Raw genomic sequence first — 15,522 nt, 5'->3', positions numbered from 1 at the left:
TTTTTAAAATTGGTATATAGTTGCTTTACAATATTGTGTTAATTTCTGCTGTACCACAATGTGAATCAGCTGTAAGTATCCATATATCCCCTCCCTCTTGAGCCTCCCTCCCACCCTACCCCCATCCCACCCTTCTAGGTCATCAGTGAGCTGAGCTCCCTGTACTACACAGCAGCTTCCCACTAGCGATTTTACACATGGTAGTGTACATACATCAATCCCAATCTCTCTTTGGTATTCTTTACTCTCTACTAACACAAATATAGTTGTAAAGCAATACGGAGAAGAGAAAGGAAATAAACTCAAGTTGGTCCCTTTCTAAACAAGCATTAAGAGCTAGCAAAGCTGAGATAGACAGATGGCAACTGCCAGCGTGCACACCACTGCTCAACAATCACAAGACAGGGAACAGTTCTCTAACCTTAAAGACATTTCAATAGGTACATGCCATTTCACTCTTAAAAGCGTAGCCCACCATCATATTTACAGAAGCAATGACTCAAGCGCCTCCAGTTAAAGGTCTCAGGCAAAAATCTGCTTCAAACAAAGGTTTCTGGTGGCTTAACTCCACTCCAAGACCCAGAAGTTCCCTCTCCTGTTCCATAAAGAGTGCTAGCTCTGTATGCCTTTCAGTTCAATTCAGTTGCTCAGTCGTGTCCAACTTTTTGCGATCCCAAGGACTACTGCAGCATGCCAGGCCTCTCTGTCCATCACCAACTCTTGGAGCTTGCTCAAACTTATATCCATCAACTCGGTGATGCCATCCAACCATCTCATCCTCTGTCATCCCCTTCTCCTCCTGCCTTCAATCTTTCCCAGCATCAGGGTCTTTTCCAATGAGACAACTCTTCACATCAAATGTCCAAAGTACTTGGAGTTTCAGCTTCAGCATCAGTCATTCCAATGAATAGTCAGATCTGATTTCCTGTAGGATTGACTGGTTTGATCTCCTTGCAATCCAAGGGACTCTTCAAGAGTCTTCTCCAACACCACAGTTCAAAAGCATCAATTCTTTGGGGCTCAGCTTTACGGTCCAACTCTCACATCCATACGTGACTACTGGAAAAACCATAGCTTTGACCAGATGGACCTTTGTCGGTAAATAATGACTCTGCTTTTTAATATGATGTCTAGGTTGGTTGTGGCTCAGCTGCTAAAGAATCCACCTGCAATGCAGGAGACCTGGGTTCGATCCCTGGGCTGGGAAGATACCCTAAAGAAGGGAAAGGCTACCCATTCCAGTATTCTGCCCTGGAGAATTCCATGGACTATATAATCCATGGGGTCACAAAGAGTTGGACACTTTTCATGATGAAAGTGACCAACTTTCACTTTCTTTTTTCACTTTCTAGGTTGGTCATAGCTTGTCTTCCAAGAAGCAAGCGTCTTTTAATTTCATGGCTGCAGTCACAATCTACAGTGATTTTGGAGCCCAAAAAAAAGTTTCTCCCTGTTTCCACTGTTTCCTCATCTACTTGCCATGAAGTGATGGGACCAGATGTCATGATCTTAGTTTTTTGAAAGTTGAGTTTGAAATCAACTTTTTCACTCTCCTCTTTCACTTTCATCAAAAGGCTCTTTATTTCTTCTTTGCTTTCTGCCATAAGTGTGGTCTCATCTGCATATCTGAGGTTATTGATATTTCTCCCAGCAATCTTGATTCCAGCTTGTGCTTCATCCAGCTGGGCATTCCACTTGATGTACTCTGCATATAAGTTAAATAAGCAGGGTGACAATATACAGCCTTGACGTACTCCTTTCCCAATCTGGAACCAGTCTGTTGTTCCATATCCCATTCTAAACGTTGCTTCTCGACCTGCATACAGATTTCTCAGGAGGGAGGTCACGTGGTCTGGTATTCCCATCTCTTTCCAAATTTTCCAGTTTGTTGTGATCCACACAGTCAAAGGCTTTGGCATAATCAATAAAGCCAGATTAGATGTTTTTCTGGAACTCTCTTGCTTTTTCAGTGATTCAGTGGTTGTTGGCAATTTGATCTCTGGTTCCTCTGTCTTTTCTAAATCCAGCTTGAACATCTGGAAGTTCACAGTTTGTGTACTGCTGAAGCCTGGCTTGGAGAATTTTGAGCATTACTTTGCTAGCGTGTGAGATGAGTGCAACTGTACGGCAGTATCAACATTCTTTAGTGTTGACCTTCTTTGAGACTGGAATGAAAACTGACCTTTTCCAGTCCTGTGGCCACTGCTGAGTTTTCCAAATTTGCTGGCATAGTGAGTGTAGCACCTTCACAGCACAATCTTTTAGGATTTGAAATAGCTCAGCTGGAATTCCATCACCTCCACTAGCTTTGTTCATAGTGCTGCTTCCTAAGGCCCACTTGACTGCACATTCCAGGATGTCTGGCTCTAGGTGAGTGATCACACCATTCATGGTTCTCTGGATCATTAAGGGCTTTTTTGCACAGTTTTTCTGTGTATTCTTGCCACCTCTTAACATCTTCTGCTTCTGTTAGGTCCATACCATTTCTGTCCTTTATCAAGCCCATCTTTACATGATATGTTCCCCTGGTATCTCTAATTTTCTTAAAGAAATCTAGTCTTTCCCATTCTATTGTTTTCCTCTATTTCCTTGCATTGATTGCTGAGGAAGGCTTTCTTATCTCTCCTTGCTATTCTTTGAACTTTGCATTCAGATGCTTATAGCTTTCCTTTTCTCCTTTGCCTTTCACTTCTCTTCTTTTCTCAGCTATCTGTAAGGCCTCTTCAGACAACCAGTTTGCCTTTTTGCCTGTCAATCTCTAGATGCGTGTAGGTGATAACATCCAGCAAATACTTAATCAACCATCTATTTATTCAGCCAACCATTACCAATTATTTACATTCAAGGTAGTAATTTTCAGTTTTAGAAATTCAGTGACTGGAACCTAAGTCAGGGCAATGTAAATGTATGGGTCTTCTAATCACATCATCTATACCACCATGACTGCAGAATTCAAAATTTTTTAAATCCAGTTAAGACAGGTGGCTGACCGGAAATGGCCAGCCACAAAACAGAGGTCCATATATTTTAGTTTTAACCCTTAGTTTTAGTGTTAACCTTTAGTACCACTGGCTGCCCTCTTTGATGGGAAGGCCAAGATTTTATGCCAACCCAACGGATACCAACTAATGTCACTGCTTACCTCTTAATAACCAAGTGTCGATCTTTCATTTCTGAGCGTTCAAACCAGACATGTGGACAAGCCTTGACCATGGCTCTCTGAATAATTCCCATCAATCCACCATGAACCTGGCCAACCTACAAGGACCATGAGAAAATGGAAAAAATGTAAAGGCATAGCTCCAAAAAAAGCCTTCTTTTCTTTAACCAGTAAGTCCCTATTCCCCACTCAGAGAAAACACTGGTCTTCTACTGACTGAGGTTTTCTTAGTCTCTTCAAAGGTCATGCATGCATGCTCAGTCGTTCAGTAGTATCCCACTCTGTTGCAACCCCATGGACTGTAGCCTGCCAGGCTCCTCTGTCCATGGGATTCTCCAGGAAAGAATACTTGAGTGGGTTGCCATTTCTTCCACCAGGGAATCTTCCCGACCTAGGAACTGAACCCGCATCTCCTGCTGCCTCCTGCTTTGGCAGGTGGTGCTTTACTACCTGGGAAGCCCATGCTCAAAGGACATGACTGGCCAAATATAAGCACAAAATGTTCTTGAGTAGCACCTTTGAATTTTAAGTTATGTTGCGGTACTGGCTTTACGATAGCTTTTACAAGTAGAGATTTTCCAATTAAGTCTAAGTAAGTGAAATACAAATTAAAACTACACTGAAATATGATTTCAGACCCAACAGACTGGCAAAGATTCAAAAGCATGACAATGAACCAAGGCACTCATACAGTGCTTGGGATGGGGAGCTTATAACACTCATAGAAGGAAATCTGGCAATATCTATTAAAATTACATATACATTAGCTTCCCTGGAGCTCAGATGGTAAAGAATCTGCCTCCAATGCAGGACACTGGAGTTCAATCCCTGGGTCTGGAAGATCCCCTGGAAAAGGGAATGGTAACCAACATCTATTTCTGCTTTATTGACTATGCCAAAGCCTTTGACTGTATGGATCACAATAAACTGTGGAAAATTCTCAAAGAGATGGGAATACCAGACCACCTGACCTGCCTCTTAAGAAACCTACATGCAGGTCAGAAGCAACAGTTAGAACTGGACACGGAACAACAGACTGGTTCCAAATAGGAAATGGAGTACATCAAGGCTGTATATTGTCACCCTGCTTATTTAACTTATATGCAGAGTACATCATGAGAAACGCTGGGCTGGAAGAAGCACAAGCTGGAATCAAGATTGCTGGGAGAAATATCAATAACCTCAGATATGCAGATGACACCACTCTTATGGCAGAAAGTGAAGAAGAACTAAAGAGCCTCTTGATGAAAGTGAAAGAGGGGAGTGAAAAAGTTGGCTAAAAGCTCAACATTCAGAAAACTAAGATCATGGCATCCAGTCCCATCATTTCATGGCAAATAGATGAGAAAACAGTGGAAACAGTGGCTGACTATTTTTCTGGGCTCCAAAAACACTGCAGATGGTGATTGCAGCCATGAAATTAAAAGACGCTTATTCCTTGGAAGGAAAGTTATGACCCACCTAGACAGCATATTAAAAAGCAGAGACATTATTTTGCCAACAAAGGTCTGTCTAGTCAAGGTTATGGTTTTTCCAGTGGTCACGCATGGATGTGAAGAGTTGGGACGGTGAAGAAAGCTGAGCACCAAAGAGTTGATGCTTTTGAACTGTGGTGTTGGAGAAGACTTTTGAGAGTCCCTTGGACTGCAAGGAAATCCAACCAGTCCATCCTAAAGGAGATCAGTCCTGGGTGTTCTGTGGAAGGACTGATGTTGAAGCTGAAACCCCAATATTTTGGCCATCTGATGCAAAGAGCTGACTCATTTGAAAAGACCCTGATGCTGGGAAAGATTGAGGGCAGGAGGAGAAGGGGATGACAGAGGATGAGATGGTTGGATGGCATCACCGACTAGACTGACATGGGTTTGGGTGGACTTCAGGAGTTGGTGATGGACAGGAGACCTGGCGTGCTGCAGTTCATGGGGTCACAAAGAGTCGGGCACGACTGAGCGACTGAACTGAACTGAACTGAACCCACTCCAGTATTCTTGCCTGTAGAACTCCATGGACAGAGAAGCCTGAGGCCTACAACCCATGGGATCGCAAAGAAGCAGACACAACTGAGTGACTAATACTTTCACTTCACTTTACACAAACATTTATCCTTAAACTCAATAATTCACTTCTAGGATTTACGCTGAAGATACACCCCAAACAAAATGGAAATACATATGCACAACATTTAAACTGCAGCATTATTCATAATGTGAGCTACTGGAAAATACCTGAATTCGAAAAATCCATTTGGCTTAGAGAGGATAGGACTGGGGAGGAGGACAAAATAGATGAAGGAGATTAAGAGTACCAACTTCCAGGTACAAAACAAGTAAGCCATGGGATGTAATGTACCGCACAAGGAATACAGTCAATAACATTGCAATAACTTTGTATGGTGAACAGACAAATGCTAAACGTATAGTGGTGATCAATTCACAGTGTACATAAGTGATGAATCATCATATTGTACACCTGAAACCAACATAACATTGTATTCAACTACAATTAAAAAATTAAAAGTAAAAAATAAATCCAACAGGCTTTTGGTTTCTATCACTCAACCCATCAAAGCTTGCAGTTCTATTTCTAAGCCTTGGCTAATACTGTAAATTATACAATTGTATATTGAAGCTGTAATGACAATTATATATGATCAAGAAGCACCGAAATTCTAAGAAAATTCTGAGGCCTTCAGTCACAAATGAGTTATACTCAAATCTTTGTTGACTAAGACACAGAATGAGTATTGTCTCAGAAACACAAAATCATGACTAGGCAAGTTGGTTAAGAAATTTACAAAGATAGTATTGTAGGAAAACAGCTGCTTTCTCAGCTAAACATCTCAGCCCTAACCTCTCTGGATTACAGGGAAGGTCACAATGGATGTGAAAGGTCACAAAAGATTACAACAGATGTGAACATTCTTGTCCACTTAAATGCAAGGAATTATTATATACACCCAGAGTTGGGTGGGGTCTATCAAGGACTGTTAACATGAGGGTCTCTGGATGGGCTTTTTGGAATCCATAAACATCTTGGAACTACATAAAAATATTTGTTGGTATAAAGCAAATGCATGCTATTGTTTTTCTGAAAAAAAAAAAGTTTACATAAATATTATCTGATTGCTAACCTAAAAAATGTCAAGAACTACCAATTCCCATAAGTCTTTTCAGAGAAGTGGTTAAAGCTTCCTTAGATTCAGGAAGAGCTCCACAACTTAGAGAAATTTATAACTTGTTAAAAGGTAGTTGTCCAAGAGTTATATATCTGAACTTATATTTTAGACAATATCTGCCAATAAGAAAGTAGTTTTTACAAAGGTCTTGAAACCCCCTTCAACGAATGTATAACCCACAGGCAATCACACTACCAGGACTCCATGGTGGCCTACAGACACTTCAGTTGCCTTCCCAGGAAAGCACACCAGACCACGACTATCAATCATAGGAGTAGGAGACTAAGAGGTACAAAACTCCCATCTAGAAAATAAACAAGCTACAAGGACATATTGCACAACGCAGGGAATACGGCCAATACTTTACAACTATAAGTGGAGTATAACCTTTAAAAAACAGTGAATCACTATTGTGTAAGCCTGAAACTTCTGTAATATTGTACATCAACTAGATCTCCAAATAAATAAATAAAATAAGGTTCCCTTCAAATGCTTTCACAGAAAAACACACCGGACCCCTACTTCAGTTACTGGAGCTGACGAGTAAAATTAAAAAAATCCAAACCCACCCGTTCTCTGTGTGAAGCCCAAGTCACCAACAAGAGATATGAAAAGAATTCCCCTCCTCGGGATCCTGGGCTTCCCTGGTGGCTCAGGAGGTAAAGAATCTGCCTGCGATTCAGGAGACCTGGGTTCGATCCCTGAGTTGGGAAGATCCCTTGGAGGAGGGCATGGCAACCCACTCCAGTAGTCTTGCCTGGAGAATTCCGTGGACAGAGGAGCCTGGCGGGCTACAGTCCATGAGGTCGCAGAGTCAGACACAACATAGCCACCAAGCACACCTCAGGATCCCTGTGCCATCTTTCTATTTCACACGCCAGCTTGGGGCATATTTACCACCATGCAGGAAAGAACACCTTTAGAGATTCTCCAGATTTAACCTGACACTCACAGGAAAGCGATGAAGGAAATCTTGACAAGTTCTTCAGGGTGATAGAAAACACCCACTGACTTGAAACACCTTAGATTTGAAAAAAAATGCAAGGAAATGCCACAAAAACGTCTTTAGAGGTGTTTGATTTCAGTAGGCTTTGTCTTTTCTTTGGGGGCTGTCAGCAAGAACTGACAAAGGCAATGTGGTATAAATAGTAGCCTTTCTTGCTTGATCTTCACTAAAGAGCCAGGTTTTTTTTTTTTTTCTTTTTTAATTGCATATGACTCCCTGAAGGGAGAAAGAACTAATTGGCTGGTGAGGGATTTGTACAGCTCTAAAGAGGATGACTTTAATATCTTAAAGTGTCGTTAAACACTGCAGGGATTCTAGAAGCAAGATGGAATCAACTTTATAAAGTCTAGTCATGCTCAAGTGTATCTACATTTCAGTACATTAATTTATTACCTTAAATATAATGACTATTTTCTTTCTCTTGCACTATATATTCCTCATGTAATTACATATTAATAATATAAATAATGCAAATACATTATTAATGTAGGTAAATATATTAGTAATTTATGGGTTTCCCTGGTGGCTCAGACGGTAAAGAATTAGCCTACAATTCAGGAGACCTGGGTTCGATCCCTGGGTTGGGAAGATCCCCCGGAAGAAGGCATGGCAACCCACTCCAGTATTCTTGCCTGGAGAATCCCCATGGACAGAGAGGCCTGGAAGGCTACAGTCCATGGGGTCACAAACAGTTGGACATGACTAAAGTAACTAGGCATTAATAATTTATAGACTTACTTATATAGTATAACCCAGTCACTTTCTAATATAAAACTAACTTTCTAATTTGTACCAAAATAAAATAAAAGTCTGACTAATCCACGGAACATGCAAGTACTTGAAATACCAGTGAGTTCTTCTTACCATAGTATAGCACCCATCCGTTGTCAAGATCAAAACATCAATTGGGGACGTATGGTTGGCAACACAAATGCCTCCCTTCTGGGGCCTGTACTGCCTGCAATTACATACAGTGGTTAACACTAAACATTGAAAAATGGCCACTATTTTGCAAAAAAGCAACTTTCACGGTAGTTCAGATGATAAAGAATCCACCTGCAATGCAAGAGACTCGGGTGTGATCCCTGGGTCAGGAAGATCCCCCGGAGAAGTAAATGGCTACCCACTCCAGTACTCTTGCCTGGAGAACTCCATGGACAGAGGAGCCTGGCGGGCTACAGTCTATGGAGTCGCAGAGTTAGACACAACTGAGCAACTAACTCACAATATACCTGGAGAAATTCATGCTATTTCGTTTTTTAAAGTACACTAAAAAAAAGAAACTTTCAAATATATGGGCTCATCTTAAAAGGGTTGTCTCTAGGCAGTGTGATGGGAGGTGGGTAAGAGTATATGGGGGGGACCACAGTTTTCCCTTTACATATATTTATATCGCTTTTCTGTAATGATCATATTGTCCTTTTAGAATGAAAAAAATTTTTTAATATTAGACTGAATTATCAATACAAAGATTCCATCACTTTAATAAACTTTGTGATATGTAAGCTTTCCTTATTTTATCCTAAGTACTTTTGTATTATTTCAGTCTTCATAAATATCACTTTCAGTTGCTTCAGAGTGATCCAGAGTAAATGTACTATAGTTTCCTTTGCCTTATCCCCCTAAAGCAGAAGTTGGCAAACTTTTCCTATGGAAGCCCAGACAGTAAATACTCTAGGGTTTGCAAGCCAGCCAATCCCAGTCAAAACTCCTGGACTCTGCTGTTTTGGCACAATGGCAGCTACAGATAATACATAGATGAATGAGCATGGCTGTATTCCAATAAAACTTTATTTACAAAAACCAGAGGACCAACCACATTCGGCCTACAGGCTCATAGTTTAGTTTGCCAACCTCTGTCCCAAAGTTTAAGCAGTATTTGACACTACTGAAGCAAAGTAGTTTTCTTTGAGCCTAAACAGAGAAGAAAGGGAACAAAATGTATAACAACTTCAGCATGTTTTCCTTAAACTTAGAAGCAATTCTACAATAAGTTGTGAACAACTCTCTATGTAATTAAAGCACCTTTTCCAAAGAAGGGGCTTCCCTGATGGCTCAGACAGTAAAGAATCTGCCTGCAATGCAGGAGACCAGGGTTTGATCCCTGGGTCAGGAGGATCCCCTGGAGGAGGGCATGGCAACTCACTCCAGTATTCTTGCCTGGAGATTTCCATGGACAGAGGAGCCTGGTTGGCCACAGTCCATGGGATCGCAGAGTCAGACATGACTGAGTTACTAACATTTCATTTTCATTTAATTTCTGAAGGTGTTTCCTTTGATCACACTTTTACCAAAACATTTTCTTCTCATTCTCACCCCAAAACTTACAGCCCAATCACAAAAGTCATGTAATTTTAGAAATATAAAAGGGCTTTTAAGTTGGTAACACATGGCAAAGCCAAATGATGAAATGTTTTCCTTCTACAAATTAGACAGAAAGATCCAGTCACATAGATACAGAGAACAAACCAATGGTTGTAAGTGTAAGTGGGGGCGTGCAATATGGGGGTGAGGGAGTGGGGAGTACAAATTCTTGGGTGTAAGATAAGCTCAAGGATGTAATGTACAACAAGGGGAATATAGCCAACATTTTGTAATAACTGTAAGTAGAAAGTAACCTTTAAAAGATAAAATCATTTTTAATTTTTGAAAAAAGATCTAGTCAGTAGAAAAGAGATGTTTGTCCTAGAATTTTTAAGCTAATGATATTAAGTATATAAAAATTGAATTTACAGAAAAGCAATTCAAAAACAATCAAAACAAACTTCATGTGGCTAATGACTTCATTTACCACCTTTCTCCTCCCTGATGAAGGGGTGAGGGAAGCAGAAAGCTAGGTTCTGTTTTCAGCTCAGTGTTGGGATTTTAGAAGCTGGCAGGGCTGAGACTAGAAACCAGCCTCAGAATTCCAAGTCTAGCATTCTTTCCACCATTCTACAACCCTATCACCTTCACCATTTAAAAAAAAATTTTTAATTAACCCCATTCTAAACCTAACTCTGACACTTATTAGGCATGTGACCCTAGACAGCCAATCCTGGAGCTTCCACTTCTTCACCTATAAAACGGTATAATAGCACCTTCTCTTAGAGATAACCTAGGAGAAAGAATCACAGGCCAGGCCTGCACACCATAAATGCCCAATTATTAGGTGTCATTACATATTTATCGTCATGTTCCATGGGGCTTCCCTGGTGGCTCAGAGGTTAAGGCGTCTGCCTGCAATGCAGGAGACCCGGGTTCAATCCCTGGGTCGGGAAGGTCCCCTGGAGAAGAAAGTGGCAACCCACTCCAGTATTGCCTGGAGAATCTCATGGAGGGAGGAGCCTGGTTGGCTACAGTCCATGGGGTCGAAAAGAGTCGGACTGAGCGACTTCACTTTCACTTTTCTGCAAATGGATTGCCTGAGAGGGAGGGGGGGGCGCTGTGCTGGGTCTTTGTTACAGCACTTGGGCGTCTCTAGTTGTGGCCTGCGGGCTTAGTTGCCCTGCGGGATGTGAGATCTTAGTTCACCAGGGACTGAAGCCCCGCCTAGGCATTAGAAGGTGGATCTTAACCACTGGACCACGAGGGCAGTCCCTGGATTGCTTTCGAAAAGTGTTCAGGTGCATGGTTACGTCTGTGACACTCCGTCACACTCCGGAAGTACTCTTACTTCTCTTGTTTCCCCCACCCACTCCTGTCAGTCACATGCTAGATTGACCTGAGAAAGCAGGTACGAAAGTGATACACACTCACCTGTTATGATAGTGAATGGTTCCAGAGAGGGCACGAACACAGATGCGGCAGCAAGTCAGGTGGACCAGTTCACTCAGCAGGTTTTTGAGTCTGAAAGAGACAGAAAACATTTTATTGTGCAGCTCTGGGCTCTCCTATGAAATAACACAAAGCTCCAGGGTGTCCCTTCACAGCAGCATACTATGTTCTGAAATACGAGCACAGTTCAGTTCTCAAGGTCCCACTGAGGCATTTAGGACAAAACTTTAATGGAAAATGGTTCCCATCGTGACAAATCCTTGACCAAGATAAGCTGAGGCATCTATGGTCTTGGCCTCACAAGTCTGATGATCCTACAAGAGTCTCTTGTGTTCCTTGAGTTGCTCAGTCTATTTTCTCCCTCCTCCTCTTCACTTTCTCTTTTGTAAGAGCAACTTCTGTCAGCAAGCATGATGGAAAATCACATAGAGACTCTGAAGATGAAGTGAGCAGCATTTTAATACATGTGCTAAGGCCATAAATTTGAGGCAGTACACAGGAATCACACAAATATTCTCTTTGTGGACACAGCTAAGAAAAGGGACAATCCAGGACTTCCCTGGTGGTCCAGTGGTTAAGACACCACGCTTTCAAGGCAGGGGCACGGGTTCAATCCCTGGTCAGGGAACTAAGATTCCCCATGCCACACAACATGGCCAGAAAACTTTTTTTTTTTTAATGTAAAAAGAAAGAAAAGGGACAATCTTATTAAATGGCTGGGAGGTTAAAGAAAAAAAAAAAAACATTTCACCTGTTTCTCGGCAGCTGTCCAACCAGGGTGGTTCCTATAACAAACAAACTGATCCCAATGAAAGCCAAGGTAAGCCTGAAAGAGAAAAGAAAAGGCAATGCAAAAGCTAGTTGAACAGCAGGGGGGAAAGAGAAGGAACATAAAATTCAAGGATAACAAAACCACAAGTAAGTTGTGGAGCATCCACGTTACAGAATATGATGCAGTCATTCAAAGAATCAACCAACTCTATAGATTCTGACACAGAAGAACAGTTCTTGGTACATTTTGAGAGAGAAAAAGCAGCGTTAACTTTCAAAATACTGTGTAAGGTTTGACACCGTTTTTAAAAAAACAGCAAGCACATAACCAGCCTACAGATGTATAGAGCAGACCTGGAAATGTGTCCACAAAACTACCCCATTCAGTCTATGCAATTATCAAAGGGTTAATCAGGCTAGTGGAGAGAATAAAATCTTGCTCTTCTGCTTTTCCGAAGTTTTTTATTTTTTTAATTTAAAAAAATATTTTTTATTAGCGTGTAACTGTTTTACAATGTTGTGTTAGTTTCTGCTCTATAACAAAGTGAATCAGCTCTAAGTATACACGTATCCCCTTCCTCTTGAGCCTTCCTCCCACCCCTCTAGGTCATCACAAAGCACTGAGCTGAGTTCCCTGTTCTCCCCACTAGTATCTAGTTTACACATGGTGTACATATGTCACTCATAACAGTGTATAAAGCTTCCCTGGTGGCTCAGATGGTAAAGAATCTGCCTGCAATGCAGGAGGCCCAGGTTCGATCCCTGAGTCAGGAAGGTCCCCTGGAGAAGGGAATAGCAACCCACTCCAGTATTATTGTCTGGACAATCCCGGTTCATAGGAGCCTGGCGGGCTACGGTTCAGGAGGGGCAGAGTCGGACAGGACTGAATGACTAACACTTTCACTTTTTTTTCCTTTCACATAATGTATAAAGGAGTCACTTTAGGTTGAAAGTAGTTATTCTGGTGTGGCCTGGTGAGGCTATAAAAGAAAATACCTTGCAAAGCTCTAAAAATAACTTGTTTTCCTGTATTTTCTAAGTTCAGTTCAGTTCAGTCACTCAGTCGTTTCCGACTGTTTGCGACCCCATGGACTGCAGCACGCCAGGCCTCCCTGTCCATCACCAGCTCCCGGAGTTTATTCAAACTCATGTTTATGGAGTTGGTGATGCCATCCAACCATCTCATCCTCTGTCATCCCCTTCTCCTGCCTTCAATCTTTCCCAGCATCAGGGTCTTTTTAAATCATGGGGACTAAAGGGAAAAAATCAAATTTTCCTCAAAGAAATTAAAAATGTATAGCAAATGGCAAGTAAGTTTTACCTAAAGTTTCCTTCATAATAAGAACAGCACATTATATTTTCCATGCAAATTTAACTGCTGTACCTTCGTGAGGTTCTAAATAGCTCAGAAGTTAGTAAACAAGGTGATAGACAGGACCTCTCATCTCAACAGACGCTTTCTAATTTTTAAAAAGTGCTTTTAATATCTGGGCCAGTCACTTCAAAAACAAAAGTTATTTTTAGAATTGTAAATAGAATCACTCAAAAAGAAAAGACTGAGATTTTAAATCTTTCAAGATAAATAGGGCTTCCTTATAAATTCTTTGTTAGGGTTTTGAACCTTGTTAAAGTCTTGGTTTAACACCTTTTGAGACAGCAGTTCGAAGGTCTGTTTCATTTTCTTCGGACACCATATTTTCATGTCAGCCACTAATGCAATAACTAAAGGACTGGGTAATCTCATCCATCAATTATACACATTTTTAAAATACTGCCACCTTGCATAATGAATCATTTGCTCCTAACACATTAAATCAGAAGAGGTCATATATTTATGCTTAACAGCTGGGTTCAAAACTACTGAACACTTTAATTCGCTAAATTAATAGAAAATTCTGTCTTCCAGTGTCAGTGAGCCAACGTGAGAGTTCTCACAGATGACACAAGTTTTCTGGCACAATCTGTTTTGCTGAAGAACTGTAGTGAGATACAATTCACATGTCATACAATGCACCTACTTAAAGTGGCAATTCAATGGTTTTTGGAACATTCACAGAGCTATACCACCATCAACGCCATCAATTTTAGTACAATCGGTGTTTTAAATGCTCACTTTGTAGAAACTACCTTTTTTTTTAATTGGAGTATAATTGCTTTACAATGTTGTGTTGGTTTCTGCTGTACAACAATGTGAATCAGCTCTAAGTATACATATATCCCCTCTCAAGCCTCTCTCCCAGTCCCCGACGCCCATCCCACCCCTCTAGGCCATGCCATCACAGAGCATCAAGCTGAGCTCCCTGTGCTACAGAACAGCTTCCCACTAGCTAGCTATTCTATAAACTATGTCAGAGTTGCTCTCTCAATGTGTCCCACTCTCTCCTTCCCCCACTGTGTCCACAAGTCCTTCAAACTGCTTCTTCTAAAAAGTACCTACAAAGTAATTCTTTCACATGAAGGGTATGTACTAAGAGGAGGAGCTTCAATTTTGCCATTTTCTTCTTTTCCTGGGCGCTTACATTACTGGATTATCCTAAATCTGTGGTTTATTTGCAAGAATCTTGTATGTCATGTACCTATTTTATGAGTATAAATTTAAACTAGATAACAGAATCATATCACTATTTGGTGGGCCCCTCCAGCAGTCGGAGAAGGCAATGGCATCCCACTCCAGTACTCTGGCCTGGAAAATCCCATGGATGGAGGAGCTTGGTAGGCTGCAGTCCATGGGGTTGCTAAGTCGGACATGACTGAGCGACTTCACTTTCACCTTTCACTTTCATGCACTAAAGAAGGAAATGGCAACCCACTCCAGTGTTGCTGCCTGGAGAATCCCAGGGACAGGGGAGCCTGGTGGGCTGTCGTCTATGGGGTTGCACAGAGTCGGACACGACTGAAGTGACTTAGCAATAGCAATAGCAATCCAGCAAGTGGAAGCTAACCAACATAGGAAAGCATCTCAAGCGCCCTGGACTGTAAAATCCTCACTCTTTCTTCAGGTTGCTTAGATATAGTGTCTGACTAATGGACCAAGTGAAGATGTAAGAGCTCATCTATATATTATTCAACTTTACTGAAATTTCATTCTTTATAAGAATAAAATAATATCAATGGAAGGTGCTAATTATAAACAGACTAGAAACTTCCAATAAGTAAAAGTTGAACTTTTTTTTTTTTTTTTTTGGTTGTGCCGGGTCTTCTTTGATGCCCGAGTTTACTCTAGTTGTGGCACGCAGGCTCCTCACTGCAGTAGCTTCTCTTGTTGCGGAATACGGGCTCCAGGGTGCACGTAGGCTTCAATCGCTGGCGTATACAGGCTAAGCAGATGCAGGTCCCCAGCTCTAGAGCACAGGCTCAATAGCTGTGGCTCAAGGGCTTAGTTCCTCCGAAGCATGTGGGATCCTCCTGGCTCAGGGATCGAACCCGTGTCTCCTGCACTGGCAGGCGGATTCTTCACCACTGAGCTACCAGGGATGCTCAAAGCAGAAGCATTTCATTTTTGCACACCAAAGGATAAACTTGTGTATCCCCAGAGAACATGAACCCCACTTTGGGAACACTGACTTAATGTTCAAGCAATATTTCCGAATTTCACTCTGTTATCCAGCTGAAATGATTCCCCAAAGATACCCCAACCATCTAATTTTTTTTTCT

At 41.5% G+C, this 15,522-nt stretch overlaps 1 protein-coding gene across 1 annotated transcript in view; it reads right to left on the bottom strand.

Annotated features, from left to right (window-relative positions):
* Positions 1-15,522, bottom strand: part of GPAT3 (glycerol-3-phosphate acyltransferase 3) — a 64,421-nt gene that overhangs the window by 12,432 nt on the left and 36,467 nt on the right. The window contains exons 5-8 of the mRNA XM_018049681.1: positions 11,849-11,923; positions 11,080-11,169; positions 8,206-8,299; positions 3,143-3,258 (exon numbers count right to left, since the gene is read on the bottom strand). Of these exons, the coding sequence (XP_017905170.1) occupies positions 3,143-3,258; positions 8,206-8,299; positions 11,080-11,169; positions 11,849-11,923 (375 nt within the window). The remainder of the gene's footprint in view (positions 1-3,142; positions 3,259-8,205; positions 8,300-11,079; positions 11,170-11,848; positions 11,924-15,522) is intronic.

This window comes from Capra hircus, chromosome 6 (assembly GCF_001704415.2).
Source record: "Capra hircus breed San Clemente chromosome 6, ASM170441v1, whole genome shotgun sequence".
Classification (NCBI taxonomy): domain Eukaryota; kingdom Metazoa; phylum Chordata; class Mammalia; order Artiodactyla; family Bovidae; genus Capra; species Capra hircus.
Note: the sequence above shows the minus strand (reverse complement) of the source record. Positions and strands in the feature narration are given on the sequence as shown.